The 26,842-nt window shown below is 34.0% G+C and overlaps 1 protein-coding gene and 1 long non-coding RNA gene across 7 annotated transcripts; both read right to left on the bottom strand.

Moving 5' to 3' along the window:
- Window positions 1-40: 40 nt before the first annotated feature.
- On the bottom strand, window positions 41-26,612 carry ab (BTB/POZ-zinc finger protein abrupt). 6 transcript variants are annotated; one of them, XM_088265712.1, is made up of 13 exons: window positions 26,454-26,612; window positions 24,386-24,779; window positions 16,675-16,930; window positions 15,806-15,950; window positions 15,002-15,147; window positions 14,237-14,369; window positions 13,600-13,828; window positions 12,621-12,668; window positions 8,495-8,633; window positions 7,174-7,311; window positions 6,001-6,227; window positions 5,297-5,476; window positions 41-4,906 (listed from the first exon to the last, which is right to left on the bottom strand). In XM_088265712.1, the coding sequence occupies exons 2-13, from the start codon at window positions 24,399-24,401 to the stop codon at window positions 4,443-4,445; spliced, it is 2,121 nt and encodes a 706-aa protein (XP_088121838.1). In that variant the 5' UTR covers window positions 24,402-24,779; window positions 26,454-26,612; the 3' UTR covers window positions 41-4,442. The 6 variants fall into 6 exon arrangements, with proteins under 6 accessions (XP_088121838.1, XP_088121837.1, XP_088121836.1 ...); XM_088265711.1 differs by having other exon boundaries at window positions 5,297-5,488; window positions 25,903-26,611; XM_088265710.1 differs by having other exon boundaries at window positions 5,297-5,488; window positions 26,454-26,611.
- On the bottom strand, window positions 10,530-11,658 carry LOC148306043 (uncharacterized). Its single transcript, XR_015838067.1, has 2 exons — window positions 11,539-11,658; window positions 10,530-11,436 (listed from the first exon to the last, which is right to left on the bottom strand). It is a non-coding gene; the product is annotated as an uncharacterized LOC148306043 (long non-coding RNA).
- Window positions 26,613-26,842: the final 230 nt, after the last annotated feature.

The raw sequence follows: 26,842 nt of genomic DNA, 5'->3' as shown, positions 1-26,842 counted from the left end.
GGGAAACATAATGGATTTGTAGAAAATAAAAGAATGTTAGAACATTTTAAACACTTATTTAATATAAATCAACTCAAGCAATACACAATGTAATATCCTTATTTTAAAGAAAACAATATTATGGCAAGTTCTGAAATAATTGATAAGAAAAATAAGCTTGATGTAAAAAAAAAACAAAACATAATTATTAGGTTAGTGGTTAAAGTATCTAAATTATAGGAACAAATAGAATAAATACACGGAACTAAAAAAGTACAAAATGACATTCCCAAAGTCATCACTCGACATAGTACGTAAGTACAATTTGCTAAAGGACATTGTTTCCGTCACAACTGAATAAGAGATTCTATTAAATATTTATAATTTTTCCTATTTCATCTATATTCACTAAATGTATTAAGTACCAGTACGACTTTTATTCTAGTGCATTGGTGAATGAGTGAATGTACTCTAAGCTCAGTTTACCATATCAAATTTTAAATAAAATTGTACTGGCCCGGACAGTGGCCTAATCTACATAAACATAACCACTGACTCTTGAATAAAGCATGAGAAACTGCTTTCTATTCCTTCATTTTATGCAATTCTCATCGTACAAATGGAGATACTGGGATTAGTGACCGAAGTCAGTCCTATAAAATATGGATAGCGTATTATATGGCACCCGAAATAACTTTTCCTGATACGTATGACCACCGAGGAAAATAAACAAAAGCTATCAGCAGAATAAGAAATGACTGGATCTCTTCAAATAAGACAAAGATGTAACATTTACACATAATTCACGACAATTTAACATTAATTTAGTTGGATAAAATTATTATGCGGTATAATATTAAAAATTGTATCATTGTTAATTTATACTATAAAAACTAGTATTATGTATGCTTAAAAATAAAACAATTAATGGTAAAATGTATATACATACTTAACAGTTACCATTATAGGGAGCAAGTATTTAGGAACTTAAGACGCCTGACTAACATGGTTTGTGTTGGCGATTAGCTGCTCTTAAGGCACGCAATCGTACATTCTCGCGTAAACGTTTCAGTTAACATTTCGTACCGATGTTCATTTCATCACAAAGTGGCTTCGTGAAACGGTGTATTCAGGCTGATTCATAATAATTTTAGAAGGCACCTCGTCCCTCAACAGTTAACTTCTAAAATGTGGAAAATCTCTTTTCCTAATATTTCTGTTACAGCGCTATATTAAAATACTAAGCACTATATTTTCATAATAACTCGTATAAGATTTACTAACGCGGCATTCAGTATACGGCGTAAAATAATGAGAATTCAATATTTTTTCAGATATGGCATTTAAATTTTTAGCATACACTTTCAGGGAAGGATGAAATGTAATCCTTAATATTTACCCTTTTATTTTGTTTTGCACGTTGTTGGGAAGTACTATATACAGTGTATGGTTATATTATACCAATATTTTAAGCTCGCATGGTAAGATCAATACAATCCTTACTAATTTACTATAAAATCAAGACATAAAAAAATTTAATGACTCATTCTTAAAAATGGATAACATTTAAAATACACCGATAAACACATTTTCCAGACTATACTATGAAACATAATTGGGGCTAGAACAGTTTTATCTAAAAACAATGTAAATGCGTAAGATGTTAAAACCTTACAAAATAGAGAAAATATCACACTTAGTATGGCTATGATATAACAAATCCCAAATTTGTAACCAGATCTAATAATATTTTTTTAAACCAGTCAATTAAGCAATTCAGACATCTACTAGTATACATACTTGATCAATACTAAACTTGGACTTTAAGAAACTCAATAAAATATTCACAAGTGTAAAAAGTAGCTCTATTTTATCAATATAAAATAAAACGGTTTAAGCACCTTTAAAATCAAATAATTAATTTTTTGATACTGAATCCCTTCATTTTTTTTTTAAATTTTCTTTATATACAAAATGGTATAAGTACACAATTCGTAATAACAAAATTACGTTCAACATTTATCGAAACAACTTAAGTAAATAAAATTGTAGCACGATAATTACAATATACATAATTACAATCCATCCAAGAACACTTAATGCAAGTTGATTTGTGTGCAAATAATAACTGTGGAGGACTATGATGAAAACATTCATTTCCATTGTTAAAATTTACTAAACAAGCTTTCAAAACACACTATCCTAAAAGTGCTGGCCAACTGACAAGTAATATCATACAGGTGCCTTTCATTAGGGAATTCCATCTTCGTAAATATATCTACGTATCAATTTGATGCCTTCATTTTTTCTGAACCACCCTTCTATTTAAATTAGCGATTTACTCGTAAGTTGACCAGAGCCTTAAGCGACGACTGGTATCACGATAGTACCTGCACTCATATACTTTTCATTTGTATACATTTCTTATACTAAACCTTGAGAGGTATGTATTTAATTTTGACAATTCCAATCAAGCTTTTTAAAAAAAAACTTCCTCACTATTTATCTATGTATTCACTAAAAGTAGAAGTATAATTCCATTTACTATAAATATGGTGTAAATAAATCTGAAAATCTGGCAAATATGGCTGATTTAACATTTGAAATATGGTAACTTATTTATTACATGTGTTAAAATATATAGACTTCTATTACTAATGAGGTATCAATTTTGTATCAAATGATATTGACTGTTAACAAAACGGTTGTTAAAGGGACAATTTTTTACAACACCCAGCTTTAAATTTACATTTTTAACCAAATCTGAAATACTAATAAGATTAAAAGGGGAAAATACTAAAGTATCCCTATTAAAGCACATTGAAATAATATTTTTGACAAATCAAAGATGTAAATATCAACATTTAACACAAACACTTAAGCTATTACTAAAATGTTGCCGGAGATGGTTGTATCTGATAGATATATACACCCTTAGACATAATTTTGTATATAAGACACAAATCTACTACAGTATACGAAAGGTAATTATATTGTACTATAAGGATTTTGAAATTTTTGCGATGATATCAAAAATATGTTAAGTACATTATTTAAACACTGTCAACCATTTAAAAACATTTGTTATTAAAATATTTATTTTAATGCTATAGTATACTATGATGATTCACCTACAGAGGATGAGACGTCAACGCGTTGCCAAAATCTTGTATTTTTTAGAGTCACTGTTCTGAACACAAATACTCAATCACACCTCGATAACCGTATGCGGTATCTTGCTGGATTCCAAATAAGTTTTTATTACATACGATTACAGCTAAGTTAATGCTTCAGCGCACAACTTGTATATTTTAGTTTAGTCTTAGTGTGATAAGTTATGGTATTTGTAAATGTATAAAAACGGTTTTATTTGATACGCCGTAAAATATTATCTCATATATTTAAAGCCCGGTAAACACTGTCGGGTGGTAGTGATATCTGTTAGTGACTTTGTATAACTTTGAAGCTCCAGGGTTTTGTTTCGTATACTTTGTAATTTATAATTTGTCGAGGGTCTTATAGTAAAGACACGGAACATCTACGAGGCAATATGTTGAGGTATGGGGTTTGGAATAACATTAACCTAATGTAGGAATCGCGTGTTGGTCTTATTCAATACTTGGACTAATTATATATGTATTTCATTTAGTATTTAAAAAGAATAAAATTCACATTATGAGGTAGTTGGATGGAATTATATGTTTTTATCTTGGAGGAATATTTTTCATTAACACTACAGTACTTTGAGGTAGATGGATGGAATTCATGTATGCTAAAACATACACATTATGCAATAAAATATGCATACAATAGAATATCGTATTTAAAAAAAATTCATTGAAAAATCTATCTTAACACCTTAACGATAAAATTATTTTAAAAAAAGTCATGGCACGAACGAAGATAACATATCAACGTCTAAAACACTAGTTGATGAGAAGCTCTGACAGTCTTCCGATTAACATCAATATGAACTATAAAATCTGTATATTTTTATTATTTTTTTTTAACATCGAAAACGGTAAAAATTAAACTATGCATGTAGGTACAATTTTGGATTTTATAATAAAGGTTCTTATATTATATTAACGGTTTACCCTTGATTTCTAAAATGCGTTTCACGTAAATGCTAACAGTTCAAATACTCCCATATTATAAATATAATCATATTACAGCACTCGGAGACTTTAACCAAACCGAGTTCCGACCGAGTACCTAATATTTTAATCCCATATATAATATATTTCTTAAATATTATATATTTTGTAATAATAAAATTTCAAATCTGTATTTCTAGAAATCAATGTTTAAAAAATAACTAAATATACCTTATGGCGTTTAAAAAAAACCCTAATCGGGATAAATAATATCGAAGATTTCTTAAGGATAAATAAACTTTTAAAATATGTATAGGATTTGAGATACTGTTTACATTATTTTCCAATCTAATAATGTTTTTACATTCATTCACAATCTTTTTGCATATCTTCGTCCGAGTACTCCTCATCTTCTTGTTCACTGCTGTCCCCGAAGTGTTTGTCTCTCTTGTCGTTTCTTAAATCATCTCGCGAGATATCCCGCTTGTCGTAGTCATTCCGTTCGCTGTCTAGTTTCCTGGTATTCCTGTTCTGGTCGGATTCCTCGATTTCTTTGTCTATGTCTATTTCCACAATTTCTCTGTGGCGAGACTTTTCTTTCTCCCTGTCTCTCTCCTTGCCCAGGTCGAGCGCTTCGTCCCCTCGGTGGTCCTTCTTGGTGTAGTGCTGCATCTGCTCCAGGAAGTGGTGGTGGAGCGGGCCCGGGGGAGGGGGGGAGAGCTTGGCGTACGAGATGAGCTTCTTCCCCTCCAGCTGCGTTCCCAGAGCGTTCAGTTGTGCCAACTTGGCCGCGTGCATGGCGGCTATTTGTTCTTGCGACATCCCCATCCCTGTTCAAACAAACATTTTAAATGAAGCACACGCGTGACTTTGAATTTATTTATAGTTACATTTTTGAACTTCTTGTACAACATAAATATGTATCGGCTTATTGCTATGATATATGAATCAGTATCTTCCAATCAACCAGTAACTAAAATTTATACCTTATATAAATGTTGAAAATAATTGAGTAAATAGTGTGTACAAACATAAAACCGAAAATTTCAAAAATACATATGAGTTGCCGTACAAATGATCGCAAAATAAGAATATTATATATTTATGAAGGTATCAATTAATGAAAACAAGGAGAACATAGGTAGTAGCATCGGGTAAGGAGTCGAGGAGGAGAGGGAGAGAATTGAATATTTTTATGAAGAGTATTTAAGAAATGTTACCAAAGGTATTCTCAGCCATGAATTGTAGATAAGTATCCAGTATAGCGGATCCGCCTAATGCAGCCGGATAGTCTTCCTGTTTTCCACTTAAGTTCTGGGCTATAGAATCTATGCTTTTGGCAGCTATCGCTTTAATTGCAGGCACCTTTGTTATCGTGGTGTTAGAATTATGGTTCATGGCTGAAACAAAAACTAAGAAAAATTAGTTGAATTGTTTAGAAAAATGAACCACACAGATGTGGACAATTTGCAATTTTACCTTGTTAGTTTTCGGAGCTGAAAAAATCTATGAAAATAAATTATTCCTTATATATAAAGTGTTATTTTTTTTACCACAGTTCAAAAATGCATAAATACAGATAAACAAATAAATTTTAATCCAACCTTAATTTCTAAAAAGTAAATGCCAATTCAATAAATACATACATAAAAATATTATATGTTAATTTTGAATAAGAATGTCCAAATTGACATTGACAAAATTTAGAGTTTGTACTACTTTATGTTTTAGGTTTTAAATGTCAAAAAAATTATGGCAATTTACATTGTGAGGTGTGATTCAGTACTGTACCATTAAAAAAAGTATCACTTTGTCGATATTGTTTTTAAATAATACTTGTAAGGATTTGCTTTTATTACGAAAATGAATAGTGTTAATAAATGAGGTATGATTTTGTCGAGTTTGAAAGTGATTATCTACTTACTTGGAGGTGGAGACATGGGGAGCATGTCGTATCTGTGCTGCGTGATGGTCAAGTCCTCGGGGTCATTGTCTCCGCACAGGGAGCTGGTCTCCGAGGCTGCGGAGTGGGCGCTCTTGGCGTCCAACTTCACGTCAGACCTGCGTGGACCGGTGGGGGAGGCCCGCGCCCTCAGCTCTGCCGGGGAGATCTTCACCCCCGCCTTCGCTAGCAATCTAGAATGAAAAAAGCTGATTTTGAAATTATATCACATTTGAAATATAATACGTACAAATCAAGTTCAAATCAAGGGAGCTATCTGTAAGTTCATGTAGTAACTGAATTCATTACCCAAATGCTAAATGTTTATTATATAAATGCAGTGTTATCTTGATCGTTAATACATGAAGGAAAGATGATCAGGCCTCCGCTTCAGATACCAGTCCAGGGTAATATTAGAGTAAAAATGTCACTTATATTTATTTTACCCCCCCTGGTCGAACCCAGGACCTCCAGTATGGTAGCCGAGCGTGCTGACCATTACACTATGGAGGCGGATGTTATTAACAAAAATAAATAGTCCAACATTTTCCGAGCCATGTGTTGAGATTTTTAACTGAAAGATACTTATAGATCCAACCACAAAAGTGGATACATATTCACTGGTATATATGATTGTATGAAGTATTGTGATAATGCAACAACTGTTACATCACAGGTTTCATGCCTCTCGAAATTGTCATTTTGTAGGTAATTTATAATACCACTATCAATATAAATTATTACGTTCCTATTGAAAAATAGATGTGTCATAATGATATTAATCTGCTGTAATTTTATTAGAATTATAATTATAATTTTATTAGAATTTATAAGAACTACGTCTTAAAACATATTGCTATTAGCATATGGATGCAATTTGACGCTTAATGTAAATATACACTATTCGGGTGTTACTGTAGGCAGTTCAATCATTAAAAAGACTAGTGCTTCCCAAAACAGGTAGATAAAAACATTTAAGTTGAATGCCGAGAAAACACCCAATATTACATAATTATTGTCAGGTTATTAATCCGTGATTAGTGTCACAGGCTCCGAGTCTAAATTTATAGGCTCTCCAGCTCACTCTCACAACTTCCTAGTTTTAACACAAATGTATTTTATTTAAAAATTACTAAAATTGATATTATTGTTTACCTGCTCGCTAGTTCCGGATCAAAGGGGCTGGGCATAGGAAGCACCGGCAAATCTTTAGTAGATATTCCTCTGTGTTGGCGGGACATGTGAGAATGGAGGGAGTTGCGTGACTTTGCTACTGTTCCACATAATACACACCTAAAAGAATAATGGTACAGTAAAGACGATGATGTTATTTATTTATCTAATATTGATGATTATTTTTTTAGCAAATAAAATTACACTAATCACTTAAAATACATTTTTTAAATGAAATATTTTGGAAATTTGTCAGCTATATTTAGAATAACTACATTTTTTAATAATGATTTGAGTAGAAATTAAAACAATTAAATAGATTCATTATGAGTCCATATCGTAGTCATACAGGAGAAAGTGACCAAGTGCATTTTTTACAAAAACGTAATCACTGACTATTTGATAACTTACTAGCTTAATATTGCCCTGAAAAAAATCCCAAAGGATTTTAAACTTAGAAGTATAATATATTGACTTGTTAAAAATGACTAACTGGATTGATGTTTATTTTCTTGCCCAGCAAAAGTGACTTAAACGGCCCTCCTCAACATTTTACGTTTTGTTAGTTGGTCACGTTCTCCTGTATGACAACGATATATATAAATCTGAATAAATTTGTCTTGTAAAAATATTTCATTAAACTTCACCTCATTTATTTGGCATTAAATTATCATTTTCCAGAACATGATGAAGACATGTTCAGCATTTTTATAGACGGTAAACTGTCATGATGATATTCAACATTTTCATAGATTTACTGTTACCCAAAAATCTTCTTCCTCTGACCCTTATCTATACCTAATGGTACATAGGGCACCACATGATATCCAAACAGTATTACTTTGATTGTTAATTGTATAAAGCCATGGTGAGGTACCAGACCATGTCAATTATCAGATGCGTTAACCACTAAACTACGGAGGTGGAAAAATTCAATACACACGTAACAATATTTTACAATAACGCAAAAGATTTTCCATTCTTTTATTTATTTAATATCACCCTAGACCGGTACCTAAAGCGCAAGACTGACCTTGCCTTATATAATTTACGATCCATACAATACTGTGTCAATTTAATACGGTGCCCTAAACACCATAGTTGCAGTTAAGGGTTAGTAGTAGTAGCATTAGTATTTTGAGGTCATTTTCAAAATCATGATGAATTCATTAATGAATATGAAAAAAAGCATCATAACTCATTTTAGCCAAATCTTGGACAATTGATGTGGTAGATGGACAGATTGAATGATGTAATGCATTTGAGCAGCATCGCTAGAAAACATAATACGAGTAGGACTTACCGATAACCCGGGCAAATAGTGTGTTTGTCCTCTAAATGTGTGCGAAGTGTGTGAGCCGAGCGGTAGATTTTGCCACATTTCGGGCACGGCCGAGGGTCAGTCGCTCTCACTCTCAACATATCCAACGACCTTCGGGATACTGCCATCAAAAGGTATATTATAATTTTGTGATAAAACAAGTTAAATAGGTACTTTAATCCACGTAGGTACTTTTATTCAAGTAGGTACTTTTATCCACATTGAAACGCTAATAACCATTTTCTTCAATTTCTTATTTTTATCAGTGTGATATGTACTCTAATCATGAAGGGTTGTTAAAAAAATAAACCACTAACTTTTGTGAGGATGTTTGCCTACTAAAATACATATACCATGTTTAGTTGCAAAATGAAACTTAATGTGAAAATAATAAGGAAAGGGTTGCAAAACGAATCATTCAAACACAAGATATATTTTTAATTTCCGTTTTATTTGGTAAATATCACTATTTATTAAAATCTTTGTGATACATGTTTCAATGCATTCCCCGTCATTTTCAAACACCGTCTTCATCCTTCAACGTCCCAAGAACACAAATTTAGACTTAGCTTCGCATACGGTATTTGAAAATGCTGCGGAATGCACCGGAATACGTGTCACAATAGATTTTGATAAATAGTGGTATTTACAAAGTAAAACTTAAATTAAAAATGTATATTTATTACAACAAAGTAACTGCCGAATCAATTAATGAAACAAGATGTATTATTTTGGCAGATTTATTCAGTATTTGACAATATAAATCAAGATAATATATCATGTCCTTGTCGAAGGTACAGTCAATATTTACATAATATATTATGTTACACACATGCAGTAAAAGCGTTTTTAATATGACATACATCTTATAGGAGTAAATGCTCTGTTTGACAGAGATGAGGAACATTTTGTTTTGCTTATTTTTTTAAACAGTAACCCTAAAAGGTTTTCTAAAATAGTTTTAGTAAGTGCTTAGTTATAATATAGCGCAACGATGTCCCTATGACAGATCTAATCTTATTAAATTTTTCATAAATATAATATTTATATGTATGTTAAATATATATTTATAATCTACGTACAATGAAAAATCAGTCAAAAAATATTATTTGGTAATAAAACAATACAGTAAAAAATTTCAATAATAATAGAAAAAGTATTATTATCTATTCGTAAAATAACTTGAGAATATTCTTAAGAAAACCATTGACTAATTCTTTTGAGATCTATCACGGTGGGAGAAACATAGTATTATAAAATCGTTTATTAATTTTCAAACACTATGCTTATAAGTTAAAGTATAATACTATGTTTTCAGATCTTATTTGATATTCAAAACTAACAGGATGATCCTGTAAATTCTTATCTATTCCAACTATGAGACCAAATTTTTTTTTCATTTAAAATTTATACAAATTAAAATATCAACAGCTTTTGGTTTGATTATGGGATTCTTAATTGAGTAGTAACTATAATCAAAAAATATTAAGAGCAAATAATTTATTTCATATAGGTATCATTGAAAATATTTCAGAGAATTAGCTTTCAAACTAACAATAGAAAAAAGTCTAATAATTTATGTCGACCTCGCAATATGATAATTCGAGTATGTATTAAAAATATTTCATTTCAGAAGCATCTTATTTATAGTTTATTCTACTCCTATATAATCTCGTTTAAGTAATACATAGTGATATAATTTTATTTCGCAATCGGTGCTATTTTTTTAAGTGCTCCATCCGCAGCTCCATTTCAGCGTTTTCATTTTGTCCCACTGCTGGGGGTGTTTGATTCGCATATGGTTTCTCACGGAGTTGGGGTGGGCGAAGAGCCTCGCGCAGGCGACCACGGGACAGAGGGGGCTGTCTCGGGGGTAGTGGAGGTCGATGTGGTGCCGAGCCTCTGTCGGCGAAGCTAGTACTGCCCCGCACAGCGGACAGCTCAGCTCTTCTTTCGTGTTATATCGCTTAGATACGCAGTCGTTTCTCGCAGACCCGTTTGTCAACATTTTGACAATCTCACTTTCTAAATAATTAAAACTTTGGTTGATATATGGGGACATTGGTTTCTGCGTAAGGGACTCACACGGGGACTCGACAATTTCGGCTTTTATTAGCTGGGGGGCGGTCGAATCCCTCGGCAAAACCGCGGCATCTGTAATGCCGATATTAAACTCATTACTGATTATTGCAGGGATAAACATATTCAATCCCCACAATGCACCCCGCCCTCCATCGGGTTGGATCGTTTTACTTGTTTACTAATAGGGTAGAGACGATTGCCGAATTTAAAGTATCCAATAAATCATTTTCCTTATTTCTTACAAATATTTAACTAGCGATTATGTCCTTGTCAAATTTTCAATTTGAAAGTAATAAAAGCAAATCAATATAATCTTAATATTAGGTAACACCTTTGTGTGCTACTACTAGAATGAATAATTTTGGAGATATTTTATTTTTACGAATAGTATATGCATAAAATTATGATTTTTCTATACAGCCACTATTAGTTCAAAGAAGAAAAAAATAGTAGAAAATTGTAGTCTTTTGTGGAGAACAAATAGCTATCACATCTTAATACTGGCACTTTCACTTCTCGGTTAAATGTCTCCATTCCGAACCGGTAGTTCCCTTTAATCTCTAATCAGCCTTGTTTTTCACTTAAATGCGGACGTGACCATCACGGCCAATACTATGTGGACTGCCTTTGGCGTATGCCGTGCGCCTGCAGCTGGTGGTTGATGAGGTAATGCTTGGTCTTGCACTTCTTGCCGCAGTGCTGGCAGCCGTGCCACTGCTCGCGGTCCGTCTGGGAGTGCACATTGAGCACGTGCTGGCGCAGGTTGGATGTGGACGAGTACACGCGCCCGCACACGGGGCACTGCGGCCGGTAGCACGCCACTCCGCCCATCACTGCCGCCCCTGCAACACAGAGGCGGCTGTTAGTCACTCTCTCCAGCCCGCTTATTATACTCTATCTTCATGCAAATATACATCTATCGCATGTGCCATACTCATGCATACATTTATCACTATGGTTCGGCCACCAGCCGGCGGCTAATCTCCGCGGGTTCTCCGCGTCAACGCCAGCGGGCGTACGTAAACTAGCAATAAGGCGGGGCCGACCATCGCGTCTGCGCAGCGACCGGCGGAGGCATTCATTACGATATGGATGGCGAAGAGGAGTTGGAGTCGTAGTTCTTTCGTTGGCGTATGCCGTGCATGGAGAGCATGTGTATTTGCATGTACTGGCGGGTCTTGAATCCTTTGGAGCATATATTGCAATGGAAGATCTCGCTAGGCGTGGAGTGGAGGTTGACGATGTGCTGCTTGAGGTTGCTGTTATTGCTGTAGACCTTTCCGCACTCGGGGCACTTGGGCTTGGCCTGGTTGGGCGGCTGGCAGTTATCCGGGTACGCGGGGTACTTGGCGTAGAATTGGTCCGCCTGCAGGTGCGGCTGTGGCCAGGCAGAGCCCATAAGGCCGGCCGCCTGTTGCGGCGCCCCCTGTCCCGCGGGGTTCGTGGCTCCCCCCGTCCAGTCGTGTCCTGCGGCAGACGGACACCGCATGATTATCACAACTCCACACCGTTCAACCTGTTCCGACACTAGTCACTCTCCCTGCCACCCATCGGGTGTATCATATTTAACATTTTGATAAATCCACTTTCACAAGTTGAACAAAATTTTCGTAAAAATTCAACACAAGTTATACTTAGTTATAATTTTCCAATGTACAAAATATTTCCTGTTTCTTCATTTATATTATTGAGTTCGATTCGTTTTGCTTAGTATTATTTACATTCTTATCATGGTTATATGTCTTATAGATAGCAAACCCATTCACAACTCAAACCAATGTTGGTTCTAAAAAGTATATATGGATATTAAAAGCGATATGCGTTTTACTCATTTTCAAAATTTGTCTCTAAAAATATCAAAATTTAACTCAAATATTATTTTGTTTGTTACTCCATAATTGAAAAAATATGTACATTATTATGTCGTAATTTGTTTGAAATTTATGTTATTAGTAGCATAGAAAGAGACAAATTTTGTGGAAAAATCATGCTGGCTCATATTAATTTAATACACAATTAAACTTACCAAAATTATCCGGAGTTCCGTGCATGCCAGAGGGTCCGGGAAGCAAACCTTTAACACAAACTTACCATTAATAATAGATCTGTTTATATTTAGATTCACATTAATAAAACACCCAATTTAGTAGGATCAGACTCTTGATTTACTACGATCGCTTTGACTTAGAAGCAGTTGAAGCGGGATTTAAAAAAAAAATTAAATTAATGTTATTTAGTTTTACAGCAACATTTGGCTGTTTGTGTCTGTCACAATGTCAAGTGTGTTTGTTAAACAGTCTTCTTTATCTTGAATTCATATAGCCGACTAATGTAATTCTGATACATTTGTCATATTTTGTACACACACTGATCTAACCTCATGTACATACAGATATTTACAGAATTGTACTTTTTGTTGTTGTTGATTAACTTGGAAATTGTTAAACCAGGATTTTTTTATCATCCATCCCAATAAATCTAGAGTCTATTGTACATCGTTAATTGTAAAACTAGAAAAGTAATAAAATTTTAAATTTAAGAGCAAAACTTATGTTTGCATTTATAAAATATAATATTTCAGATAATTTAAAACCTTAAATTTGGTGGTGCCATATCAGAATGGGCTAGGTCAGTTAGTGATGTTAATGGTATCCATAGAGTGGAGTAATATTTGGTTGTTAATTTTAAGAAAGCGAGGTGAATAAAACAAATTACTTGCATTTATTTTGACCCTGCTGAATAAAAACCAGGATTTCGTAAATAGTAACTCATACTTTATGCTATGGAAATAGAGAAATTAAAAATGTGAACAAGTTCTTGGAACGGAACTCTTTCATATACACGTTAGTACAAGTATGCAACCTCCAGTGCGCTAACTGTTGATGCTATTCTCCTTTTCCCCTGATATAAAACCTTGTATTCATCCTCCATTTCTTTTCCCAGAAAGCAGTAATGCCCTGCACTCTTCAATAACCTTTTTTATTGCAATATTTGTTAGTCTATACCTTGTAACCCCAATAGGGCTCCGGGAAAGTTAGGATTTCTCTGTTGGTCCATCATACTGCCATTGTGACCCATCATTCCACCGTCATCTCCGCAATAGTCTTGGGGTTCTTGTTTCGGTAGGGGTGCATGTCTCGGAGGTAAGTCCATTTCCGTGTCGCTCAGCGCCGCATCAGATGAGGAATCCTCTCCGGTTGATTGTGCTTGAAGGGAGTTATCAGAGTTCATTTTCTAAAAATAAAGAAGACATTAAAATTTACATGTAAATCATTTATTATTACAGAAAAAGAATATTTAATCCGGAGCATATGTTCCAATAAGTTCCAACAGCAAGAGAAACTTTTGAACACATAAATACTTTAATTTTAACACAAACTGTATTGAAATGAAACACACTACGAAATTACATGCAAGCATTAAAGCAACAAAATTGAGCATGATTTTGGGGTAATATTTATTAATCAATTTTGGTATATCCCAAAACTACCGCGTAATACTAAAATAGTGTGTAAAAGTACAGTCCCTGGTCTTACTGTACTTTTAAATATAATAGTTCCTTAACATTCCCCTATTTTTAGATATGGATCTGGAATTTATGAAAATTACACTATAAAATAAAAATATTTTTTAAAAACATACCATAATATTGTTTGGGTGTGATGGTGGCCCTCCTTCCAACGCCTGTCCTAAAAGTGAGTCTCTTAAATCCAATCCATTGTTTAGCGATCTATCTGGACTCCTATGATGATTTTGTGTAGTAAGTGATTCAACCCTAAAAATTTAATAAAATTAGAATATTTCATAATTAAAAAAAAAAAAACACTATGGTTCCTAAAAGATTACAAGTACCTACTTCCAATGATTGGTGTATTTGTCTATGAAGACAAGTGTTTACAAATATTCCAAATTTAAAATTTTAATTTGCAATAACTATTTAAAAAAGGAATAAGCCTCTATTTTAAAAGCAAATCTGCAGGTTGGATAGTAAAGATGTGGAAGATTTGAAGAAAAAAAACTGAAAATTAATATTTTTACACACACAATGCCAGTTTCAGCTCATCGAAGGCCTCCCTAACTACGCCACAGTATTTTTATAGTCATTTCCTCTTTCATTTTCAGCTATACATTAACAAATTAAATAATTAAAGTTTCTTTCATTACGTAGGTTTACGTATAGTTTAAACAATAATAATAATAATGATGGTTCTTATGAAAGTACCTACTTTCATTCATCATCTTTTTCCTCGATGGCAAATATTTACTTCTCCGAACATATATTTTCTTTCTTAGAGTATCTCTTTTCATTTTTAGTTTAATAAATTTATTTACAGAAATAGAAAAGAAGCGATGGAAAAATTCCTTAGAATTTAATAATATGTCAGATACAAAAGTTTAAAAAAGTACCTATTCCTCAGCTGTGCCTGGTAGAGATCCGACGATCGAGTACGTTTGGGAGGTGGCGGAGAGTGACCAGAAGCATCTTTTCGTGAACGACTCCTCTCTCGCGATCTGTTGTGCGTAGTTTCTGGCCAAGGAAGACTTGTTGAGGACTGTAATAGAAGAATAATTCCATGTTAAACTTTTCTTTACTAAACGAAGTTAATTAAAAATAAAATAAATATTTCACAATCAAAGGTAAGCAAATAGAACGCTTATAAGCGTCTATTTAACAATAGTATGTAAAATACGCTTTTAAGCGTTTCCCGCAAACAATGTGTTAATTATAAAATTGCGAATGATTATTTCTGTTCGTCAGGGTTTAATCCAGGGTCATATTCAATAAACATTACAGTGAACAACCTGACATTTATTTTGAACCCCTAGGAATTGAACCCTACACATTAATTTCTACGCCATTGACTGCCAACTACGAGATAACTCGTAGACAGCTTTCTTTGCAAGTACGCCGACTACGAGTTATCTCGTACTATGTTTACTTGCTGCAAAATTCGTAGTACATCAGTGCTAATATGGATAAATGGCTTTTGGGAAGAGAATAAAAAATCAACACTGGCTTACATGAACAGAAAATATGATTATAAAAAATGTATTCATAATAGAGAAGTAAAAAAATATGTTTATTGTAAATGATATCGGCATTTTAGACCGGAATTCTGAAAATTGCCGTTGCAGTCAACGTGTTAATAACATATCTATTTTTCCGATGGTTAAGGACACTGCATTTGAATTAGATGAAGTGATACTCACAGGTGATAGTTTGTGCTCTAAATTATTGATGGGCATTCCGGGGGTAGGTACGTCGGCGAGACCCCGTACTTGCAGCATCTGTGCAGCCTTCAAGAAGTCTCCTAGTTGCTCTTGCCCAATGTGTACCTCTCCGTTGTACATAAATCTGGAATAATAATAAAATATTCATGTATATAAAAAAAAAAACCACCTACTGGAAAAAAATGTAGTGCGTTATTATTATGAATTTTAAGCAATCATAATATGTAAATTATTGCAGTTTTTTCATATTTACTTATTTTTTTTTTTTTTAAATTTATTATTAGATTAAAACCAATATTTTTAGCTTTCCACTTTTTTTATTTGACCAGCGACCGGGTTTCGTCGTTACCGACATCATCAGACTGGTCTGATGTTGTCAGTAACGACGAAACCCGGTCGCTGGTCAAATAAAAAAAGTGGAAAAGCTAAAAATATTGGTTTTAATCTAATAATAAATTAAAAATGCAATTCCATCACAAAGTGTCAGTGGATAATATAAATATATACTTATGTATAGAATTAGATGTATGAACATTTTTCTTTGTTTAACCAATATTTTAGTTTTATAGGGCACCGAATGAATTTGATAATGTTAATTATATGAACTAGATGTAAAGGAAAGTAAGTTTTAGGCATTACAAGTCTAAATGACTTTCCTGAAATCAAACCTTAGTCCTCAGCTCAGTAGGCAAACACATTAACCGCTATATTACAAAGGCGGACAAATTTTTCTATCACTATCTTTATATGGTTACTTTCTGAATGCACATGCAGGGTCCAACGAAGGAGACTTGTAACTATAAATCACCGACTAGAGAAGAAATGGGTTGTCAATATGCATTAGTCACCTCAGTAAGCTCTCCATGTCTTTTTGCTGAATATCCCGCAGTATTACTATGGGGTGTTGGCAGGGGTTAGCCTTCAGCAGCTTCCTGAAGTAAGGACTGCACGCAGACAGGACAACTTTGTGCGCGTTAAAGGAACAGCCATCACACGCAAGCGTCACATCCACAAAGTCTTCTTCATCTCGAAGATGCCTGAACGATGACAAGATGGCGGAATGAAAATCATTCCACCGCAGGGAGTACTGCTGCTCCGACGGCCCTGGAATAAGAAACAATCATAAAATTATCATATTGATACATAAAATACATAGGATACTTCGAAATATTGTATTGAATGATAAATAATTAAATTCATTAATTCATTTTTAATATTCAATTGTAAGCAGTACAGAAACACGAAACTAATGTATTTGCACAATTTTAAAATGAATCAGTGATCACATATTCTAAATTTGTCTACTTGGAGGTTAAATACTATATTTGCTCACATGTAGTCGAAATGACCTTAGCTTTTAAGTTAATCGCGCGCTCACTAAACGAAATAGAAGGCAACAAATGACTTGATTTAAATGCGTGTTAGTGCATGGTTAATGATTTACTATCGATTTCAGAAACGTAAACGAGTAATCGCGCGGCTAAACGTGGGTAAAATGATACTCTAATTTGTTTATAATATTACTAGGATTGTCATTTTCCTTCATATTTTAACAGTAAAATTAGATTTTTAACACAATCATTCTTTTTACTTTTTGCTCATTTCCGCCATCAATATATTGTTTAAAAAATTAGCAACAACACGGCCGGATCTCCATAAGTGAGATTGAAAATAAAGATTTTAATGTTTGAGTACTTAACTTGTACTTCTGAGTTACGAACATAATCATACAACCGAAAAATTTGAATTCTAAATTTGACAGTATTTACCGCGGCATTTTTTGGTGTTGTCAGTTGTAATAATAAAATTCCCTAGATTGGCAGTGCTTTCTAGATAATATGCATCCATACAAAAGACGGAGATTCACGGGTAGGTACCTACCAAGCTACGTTTCATCAAACTTGTAAATAAGAAAAATATTCTAAAGTCGAAGTAATTTTGTAGAAAAGGTTCATGGCTAAATCGTCAATTTTCTGTTGTGCGTGTTTTTGGAATGCCCAGAAAATGTACTATATACCAGCAAAAGCGACATATTTTAAACTTAATATTTACCCGCTACTGGGCAGAAAATGTTGTTTTTACATTTTGAAGAAAAGGTATTGTTTAATATATTTTTTAAATACACTAAATATTTTTCAAATGGAGAAAAAACATTAGGATTTTACCTAAACAGATCTGTTGCACAGTAAAAAGTTCAATAAATGGCTTGACATTTATTTTGAATACATTTTATTATATTTTTAAACTTCAAAAACGATCTTCTGAAAAATCAAGTTTTTTGATAAATGACGTTGTTGAAAGGAGTGAGCGATTTGTACTTAGTATTTTTACGCCGTTTATTTAGACTTGTGCATTTCTCCGTGAAATCACCGGTTAGGCGTTTGGGAACGCACCCGTTGGTACGTACGGCGATGTCGAGATCTATGTTGATACGTAGTTATTTTCTAATTGTCGTTTAACTCAATTGGCTATAAATTTTGACTTGAAAAAAGAACAATAAAAAAATATGCATTGTAGGTACCTACCAATTGTCAGATTATCATCGATGTATTTTTAATCGGGCTATTATTGCATAGCTTGATATTATTCTGTCGACGACTTTTCAAAGACCTTGAGATAATTTTTAAAAATAATATCAAAGTACTCATATGTAAATATTTATTACTGTGATCATAAAAAAATTATCTTTCCAAATTTTTATGAAATTTAACATTTCTTTTAAGGTGGATGGTATAGATAAGGAATAATTAGGTACAAATCCTGACTGTCGAATTAGATAATTTTTTTAAGTACCTAACTGAGAATTAATTTTTTTGGCTAAGCAAAGTTTGTGTTCCCAAACTATTTTGGTCAAAAAGTTTGGGAATACACAGACAGCTCCAGATTATCCACGTGTTTCTCACTTAATAAGGTTGAGATCTCAAGCGCTCAAATTCAGAACGCGACCGGCAGTGCTAGGAGCTGGTCGTGTCTTTGCTCTGAAAATTAAACATAATTCGAATAAAATCGTAAGTACCAAGCCGATGTTAAGAGTATTGTATCCATATTTTGAATGAATTCAATTCTCTTTCAATAAGGGCTTTAGCGTAGTTGGGTAGTTGCTCGACTGCGTAACTGGCGTCGCGGGTTCGATTCCCGCCAATTCAAAAACGAATTCAAGAAATATTTATTTTCAATTGATCTCGGTGTTTCAGATGTATTTTTCATATCTACCTTTATTTACTATCCTACCTGCAGGTAAAACTTTAATATAACGAGTAATTTTTTTTAAATAAATACTAAAAAATCAGCGATTTAGACAAATTTTCTTCTTATTTAAATTCGTACTCGAGGGTGCGTAGGGCTTTGTATCAGGTCGACGTTATGACATCTTGATAGTTAATTACATGAAGGCGAGGTGATCAGTCCTACGCTTCAGGGGTGTTTATTGAGACACCCCTTTTAATCGATCTTGGAACTTTCAGCGCGGTAGCGAAATGCGCTCACTAATACGCTACAAAGACGAACTAATGTAAATCTGTAAACAACTCTTAACTATTATTAGGTTAGTCCCTATAAATTAGCATCACGCCGTTTTCCACAGGGGTAGGAGAGAATACTGCCTTTGCAAACATTATTCGACACTTCCAAAAAAAAAATTCTACATATCGCTCACTCCTTTCAAGAACGTCATAAATCAAAATTCGTCAATTTTCAGCTGTGCATGTTTTCGGAATGCCCGGAAAATGTACTATATCCCAGCAAAAAAGGCATATTTTTAACTTAATATTTACCCGCTACAGGGCAGAAAGTGTTGTTTTTGCATTTTGAAGAAAAGGTATTGTTTAATTATTTTTTTAACTATACTTAATATTTTTCAAATGGAGAAAAAACCTTCAGGTTTTACCTAAAAAGATGTGTTGCACAGTAAAAAGTTCAGTAAGTGGCTCGATATTTATTTTCAATACATTGTATTATTATTTTAAACTTTAAAAACGTTTTTCTGCAAAATCAAATATTTTGATTTATGACGTTCTTGAAAGGAGTGAGCGATATATAAAAAAATAAGTATGGTAATAATAGGGCTCGTAAAATACTCGTAACACGTAGATCAAAAATTAGTTGCAGTTTTAACTACAGTAAAAATGTTCATAATATAGGACTCAATGATAACATTATATACAAAATGGATATTGTTAGATACTGAAGTTCAAATGATTTGTTTTTAATTATACAAATATAGTACGAATCAAGTGGATATAGCACGAACCACTTCTCTGACAGCAATTTATTTATCGAGCACCCTCTTCTGAAGTTTATGCACAAAAATTATTGCACAAAATATATAGAATTGAACTATTCATATTATCGACAAGGGCGTAAGCAACAATTTGCATTTTTTAACAACGTTTTTTCGCAGCGTGTTATAATGATAATCACGACATTTTATTTTGTAAACGGGAATCGAAAAACACTAAAATTTATTATTATAACCGACGTAACAAGATGTCTTTTTCTTCATACATATTTGGTTAGAATTTTTTTTCTTTTCAGGGAACGTTCGATTTAGGAGTAAGCTTTTATCCTTCACTACATATCAGTAAATGTATTTGCATTTACAATGATCCGGATGATACTACAAAACAAAAAGGTACTTACATTGATTCTTGTAACATTAACAAATATCCCCAATAAGAAATATATATTTTGAAAGCCTCATAAACAGCAAAATTGCGATTACGTAATCGAAGCGCCCTTGATTTACGAAGATGGCGTCATTCAAATTAGTTAATATTATTCACAAAAACAAGTCAAATAAAATGCTGCTAAAGTAAACTATTGCGTTTATCTAAAACTTCTTCTAACCCTTATCCGCAACCAATGGTGCATTTGGCACTGCAAAGTATAGGTGCAGTGAAATCTAATAGATACTACTGGTAAATATAATATTTTCTTTAACCCGTATTTGCACCGCAAGCACATGGCACCGCACTATGAAAGCAAACTGATTACCTTCACTACTGAGTGGAATATATTTTATGGTATGCAGATGATGTAAATGAAGGTGCTCTAGGTGAAGGACGTTTATGGCATACCATAAACGAATGTAAGAAAAGAAATGTAGGAATATAGGAAGGCAGACAGGACAAGCAGACTAGCAGAAAAAAGTCATAAATTATCCGTATTGAAACATAATAAGTTGTAACATGTAAACAAAATGATAATTTTTCTTATCATTGAAAACGTTAGATCTCACAAACAGTAAATCTATAATAGAATCCGCCTGAATGGAAACAACTCTAAATCTTTAATTTTTCTTTCAAGTCATATGCATAAAAGCTGAGAAACATCACAATATTTTCATTCACTTCACTTCACCAGCATTTTATAAGCCTTACATAATCTCTTCATCGGATATTTTTGGTCACATTTCCTCTTATACTCAAAGTTAACTTTTATCGTCCCGAAAAAGTAAATCTGGGAAATCAAAGCGAATGATCGTTATTCTACAATTTATGTAATTTGTACATATATCGCTCACTCCTTTCAAGAACGTCATAAATCAAAAATCGTCAATTTTCAGTTGTGCATGTTTTTGAAATGCCCAGAAAATGTACTATATCCCAGCAAAAGCGGCATATTTTTAACTTAATATTTACCCGCCATAGGGCAGAAAGTGTTGTTTTTACATTTTGAAGAAAAGGTATTGTTCTATTATTTTTGTAAATATACTAAATATTTTTCAAATGGAGAAAAAACCTTCAGGTTTTACCTAAAAAGATCTGTTGCACAGTAAAAAGTTCGATACGTGGATTGATATTTATTTTTGATATATTGTATTATATTTTAAAACTTTAAAAACGTTCTCCTGAGAAGTCAAGTTTTTTGATTTATGACGTTCTTGAAAGGAGTGAGCGATATGTATTTAGATTTTAAGCGTAGACCTTCTCCTAATGTATAATGCAACTGGCCGCCAGTCGCTTCAAGAGCGCTAGTAAAGGATTTCATTTTATTAAGTAATATTATAGAAGGGAATAGAATAAATGGTGCTTTGAACAGAGTGATTGCAAATACAAATATGTCAATGGAAGCTAAGCTAGCGGTTTACAACGGCGTGCTGGTACCGACACTAATGTATGGGAGCGAAATATGCAACTGGCAAAGGAAGGATGAAAGCAAAGTCAACGCTGTTGAAATACGTTCCCTCAGACGAATGTGTGGAAAAATCATTATATGACAATTAAAAATGATGAAATAAGAAAGGAATGTAAGGCTGAACAAGGAATAATTGAAAATATTAGGAAGAGTTATTTAAGGTGGTATGGACATGTGGAGCGAATAAATGACGAGAGAATGACTAAGAAAATATATGTCGCGAATGTGAGCGGGAAAACAGAACGATGACGGCCGAAAAAGACTTGGCACGATCAGATCAATCAGAACCTAAAATCTGGTGGTGTCAAAAGGCATGTATGACTTGATGTATGGATATGAAGGAGGCGAGGAGTGTATGTCAGGACAGAAGAGTGTGGCGTTCCATCATTTCTGCCTACCCCTGCGGGGTAACGGCGAGATGGTAGTAGTACTAGTAGTAGTAGGTAGTAATATTTTTTCCCGACATACGCGAAATTAAACTCCTAGCTTTTTTTCTAGCCTCACTTTCAACGAAAACTCTAACAAAACAATATTATAGTTTCAAATGTAATTTTCTCGAAATACACAAAACTTATAAGAAGGTATACAAATATATTATTGTTTATTTTTATAGGGAGGCGTTGAGAGAATTAAGCCAAAGTAGGACCTCGTAATTTTCGATTTCTGTAGGTATTATGAATTCTTTTTTTAAAAAACGTGTGCTGCCACTTTGAAATATTGGCTATTCTGTTTTTACGAGTAGGTAACTTACTTGTGTGAATTTACTCATACGAGTATTTTCATTGCTCTCTCAAACAATTGTAATTGACATTTTTAAGGAATTTCAGTTAGAAATAGGTTTTAAATAAAGCGCTCACTAAATGTCATACCCGAATGAGCACCATTCAACAGTTATCAACTATTCAAATATGTTACGTATCTGTTATCATATTGATTTAAAATAGTTATTAAATCAATATAAAGTGTAATTTAAGCTACATTTTTGATGAAGCAGTAAAAAAACTCTCTTTATAATTTATATGATAGTCGGAGAGCGACGGTATATCTAGTCGATATATTTTTTAAAAGCGTTCGTATCTAGGTAAATAAAAACAATCTGTTTAAATACCACGCATCCTTATAAGACATTCGCAAGATTTAAATTGATTATTTATTTATTGATGGGTAGTTATTAATCGCTTTCATTACTTGACCCCTATCTGCACACTAATGGCGTAAAGGGCACTGCATCGGATTGACGCGGTGTTAATTTGATTAATTACGCAAAGGCAAGGTGAGATGAGTCCTGCGCACTAGATCTGAGAGAGAAGAGGGATATATTTGACGAGATACAGGCGACGTAAGTGAAGGAACTTGGGGTGAAGGAAATTATTGCCATATGGGAAAGGAAATGTAGAAGAAATATGAGTAGGATAAGGGGAATGGCAACAATGACTAGGGCATTCGGGGTTGCATAACATTTGGATACTGCTAATAGAGAGTACCTTGAGGATAATTAACTTTTATTAGTGGGAAAATATATCGGAATCAGTTTAATAATAGTGTACTTTGCAAGAGATCGTTGCAATGTTATCTTGTGAATTCTGTAAACGACTTTTTTTTCAAAATGTTGATCAATATCGGCTAATTGGTAATATCGATGTATAAATTATCGTAACTCATTTTTTCTTGCTAATTTTGCTCAGGTAGGTACAAACATTTAAAAAAAGTTTTATTTTGTTTATTTGTTTCGTTTGTTTATTTGTTATATAAGTTTGATTAAATAACATTAAACTTACCCATTTCAAAATAAATTTTTAAGAGTAAATAACGGCAATATTTTTTTGTTGTTGACATTGTCGGCATTCTAAAAACTCGGAGTTTTTAAGATTTGGTAGGTACGATATAATATCGCTCACTCCTTTCAACAACGTCATATATCAAAAAACGACAATTTTCAGTTTTGCATGTTTTCGGAATGTCCAGAAAATTTACTGTAACCCAGAAAAAGCGGCATATTTTTTAATTAATATTTACCCGTTACAGGACAGAATATATTGTTTTTGCATTTTGAAGAAAATGTATTGTTTAAATAAACTAAATATTTTTCAAATGGAGAAAAAACATTCGGATTTTACATAAAAAGATCTGTTTGTTGCAATGTAAAATTTTTATTTTTAATCCACTTTATTATATTTTTAAACTTTAAAAACGATCTCCTAAAAAATCAAGTTTTTTAATATTTGATGTTGTTGAAAGGAGTGAGCGATATGTATGATACGATATTTTAAAACAAACAAAAAATGGGATAGATTGGCTTTTTTCAAAGCCTGGAATACTTTGCGTTTTCGTAGGACTACATTTATGAGGCTCTATCTCTAGCCTAGGTTTACAGTGAGATTGGTCTGACGATGGTCTAAATTGAATATGCAATGCAAGACTTACCGGGTTCGGCAGCCATGGCCGATTGCACGGATGGAGACACCGCGTCTTTCGGGCCCGCCCAGGGCGACAGCTTTACGGGAATTATTAGCCCTTCCAGTTTGGACAACGCTTCGTCAGCTGCGGGTCGATTGGTCGTCTGTCTTCTATCTCACCATTAACTGAACGTCTTCATCTCGTAATATCCTTTCAAAATGTATTTCCTCTCCTTCACAATTGTTTTTTCTCACACGTAAGAGCTTCAACTCTGAATGTATAATAACTCGAATATAAACACTAAGGATTTTTAAAATTATCAACAACAAACGTTTGGAGTATACTTGGCATACAATTTAATTGTATTTTTTGTTTATTTTTAATAAAACTATTCATGGTCGATTGTATTATATTTCGTCACCTGTAATGAGACAAAAAAACAAAATTAACATTATACAAGTCAGAAAATATGATCATAAAATACAAATTTCGTAAATGTTCGGTTTACGTGCAAATTGAATTATAATTATTTCTCTCGACTTTGGTCATTGTTAAATGAAAAACTAATATAGTTAGTTTCTATGTAAAACTTGGATAATTGGGTGTTATATTGCGAACGCAATGCTAATTGAAATCCGAGAAAAAGGTGTGTAAAATGTAATTACGTTAAAATACCACTGTGCGAACAATTAACAAGTGTTCACTAAAAGGTCTACGTAAAAAATTAAAATATTAAAAATGAATCCATTGAAATTCTTTTAATGCATTGGCGAGTGTTCCAATCAAACATTAAATTGAACCTTTTTAGATTTTATCTTAAAATTTAAGAACAGTAGTAAAATGTGAAAATTGATTTATGTTCACAAATATTAAGTAAAGTTTCAACCGTAAAACTACGTTTTAAAGATTATATGAATTTAAAAAGTACGCTGTATATTTTTTTAATGTTTTCCGCGGTGCGCATAATTAAGAATAGATATTATGTAAAGTTTCTAGAGTTTTCGCGGGAAGTTTTACAAACGCGCGTTATAACGCGTTTACGTAAATTATAGCAAACTGTTAAAGCGATGTCAGTTAGTATAAAGAAAAAAGATATAAAGCCGTCATTGAAGTTTATAAAATTGAATGGGCATCGGTTGTACGCTGTACGTAAAGTTTATTTTAGTTTCCGGGCAAAAACATGAATCACTTGTTTATTAGCGCGCGGAGAACACTCGATTTCGATAAAAGCTAAAGCGGGTTACATACTGTTTCCAGTAAGTTATTTCGATATCCATCCGCCCTCAGTTTATATTCCGATCCGAACTTAACATTATTTGTCATGTAAGTGAGACGATTTTAAATATCGTAATATCGGGTAGATAAAATCATTTCAATTTAAAACAAAAACAAATATTCACTTTTCTAATTTCACTAAATCTAATACAAAAATACTTTGGTCCCATAAATCTTTATGTTAATCCTCCGAAGAAGGAAAAGTCGTAATTATTTTGCAATCGTAAACTGCACGCGAGAATTCGATGCACTTTATAGAGAAATATTACATTTGTACCGATCGCAGAACGCCGAAAGAAACTCGGCGCGCAGAATAATTGGAGTGTTTTCGCGCAAAATGAAGAGTCGCCGCGGGGAGCGAGAAGACGCAATCGAGTGCAGCGAATCGAAGCGAAACAATGAGGAGCAGATAGAAATCAATACGGTGTCCGTCACGGCGGGGAGGGGGCGGTGCAGCCGCTGCAGCACTCTATTTACACCTTATCACTGCCAAAATAACTCGTCACGGAGAGAAGCCGTCCTGCTCGGGCCGCGCGCTCGCTCGCCCGCAGCCTTTCCGGATGCACCGAGAAAAGTGCAGCGGAAAAATCCGCGAACGCGCGAATCGCGTTTCCGGAAACGCGCGACTGGCGGTATTGCACCGACCCGCGCCCCCCTCCCGCGGAATTGTTTGGAAAATATCCCGCCACCGAACAAAAAGGGAAGAATATCTCTAGATAGCGAGAACTTTAAATATTAGTCGAAAGTTCGCGTCGTTTTACTCGGTCACACTATTGTCGCTCGTGCGCGGATTATTATTGCGAGCGAGATGAGGCATTACCAGTTGGCCGTATCACTCGCAAGCTCGTCCGACGGTCCGACCGCGCAAACCTCCCACTACGTAATGCCCGGCGCTCGCTTCACTCGGCGTCACGGCTGCAGCGAGAGAGGAGAAAAAAGCTTCGCGCACTCCGTGCCTCCCGCTCGCTCGCACGGACCGAAATACATCCACGGCCGTGGGGACGGGCCGCGGGGAGGGGGGCGCTGGAAGGGGAGGGGGGATGCGCTCTCTCGCTCGTCTATTATTTTTGCTACGCGTTTTGTTTCCGAAATAAACGCGAGAAATGATAGTACACGCCCAAACTATGCCGGCATACCTGCGGGCGGGGGCACCGGCGATGCGCCGCGGCCATTGTGGCGGGCGATGTCCGCGCGCGCGGAGCTGCGGGC

This window comes from Brachycentrus maculatus, unplaced genomic scaffold, assembly GCF_059751285.1.
Source record: "Brachycentrus maculatus isolate JH-2025_06_01 unplaced genomic scaffold, ASM5975128v1 h1tg000257l, whole genome shotgun sequence".
Classification (NCBI taxonomy): Eukaryota; Metazoa; Arthropoda; class Insecta; order Trichoptera; family Brachycentridae; genus Brachycentrus; species Brachycentrus maculatus.
The sequence above is the reverse complement of the archived record's forward strand: the minus strand, read 5'-3'. Positions and strand labels throughout refer to the sequence as shown.

Excerpts from the sequence above, each read along its gene's own strand:
- ab (XM_088265711.1), bottom strand. Across the intron at positions 15,951-16,674 it reads GACATGGAGAGCTTACTGAG|ATTTATGTACAACGGAGAGG; the intron begins GTGACTAATGCA and ends TTATTATTCCAG. Across the intron at positions 12,669-13,599 it reads AGCCCTATTGGGGTTACAAG|GTTTGCTTCCCGGACCCTCT; the intron begins GTATAGACTAAC and ends TTTGTGTTAAAG.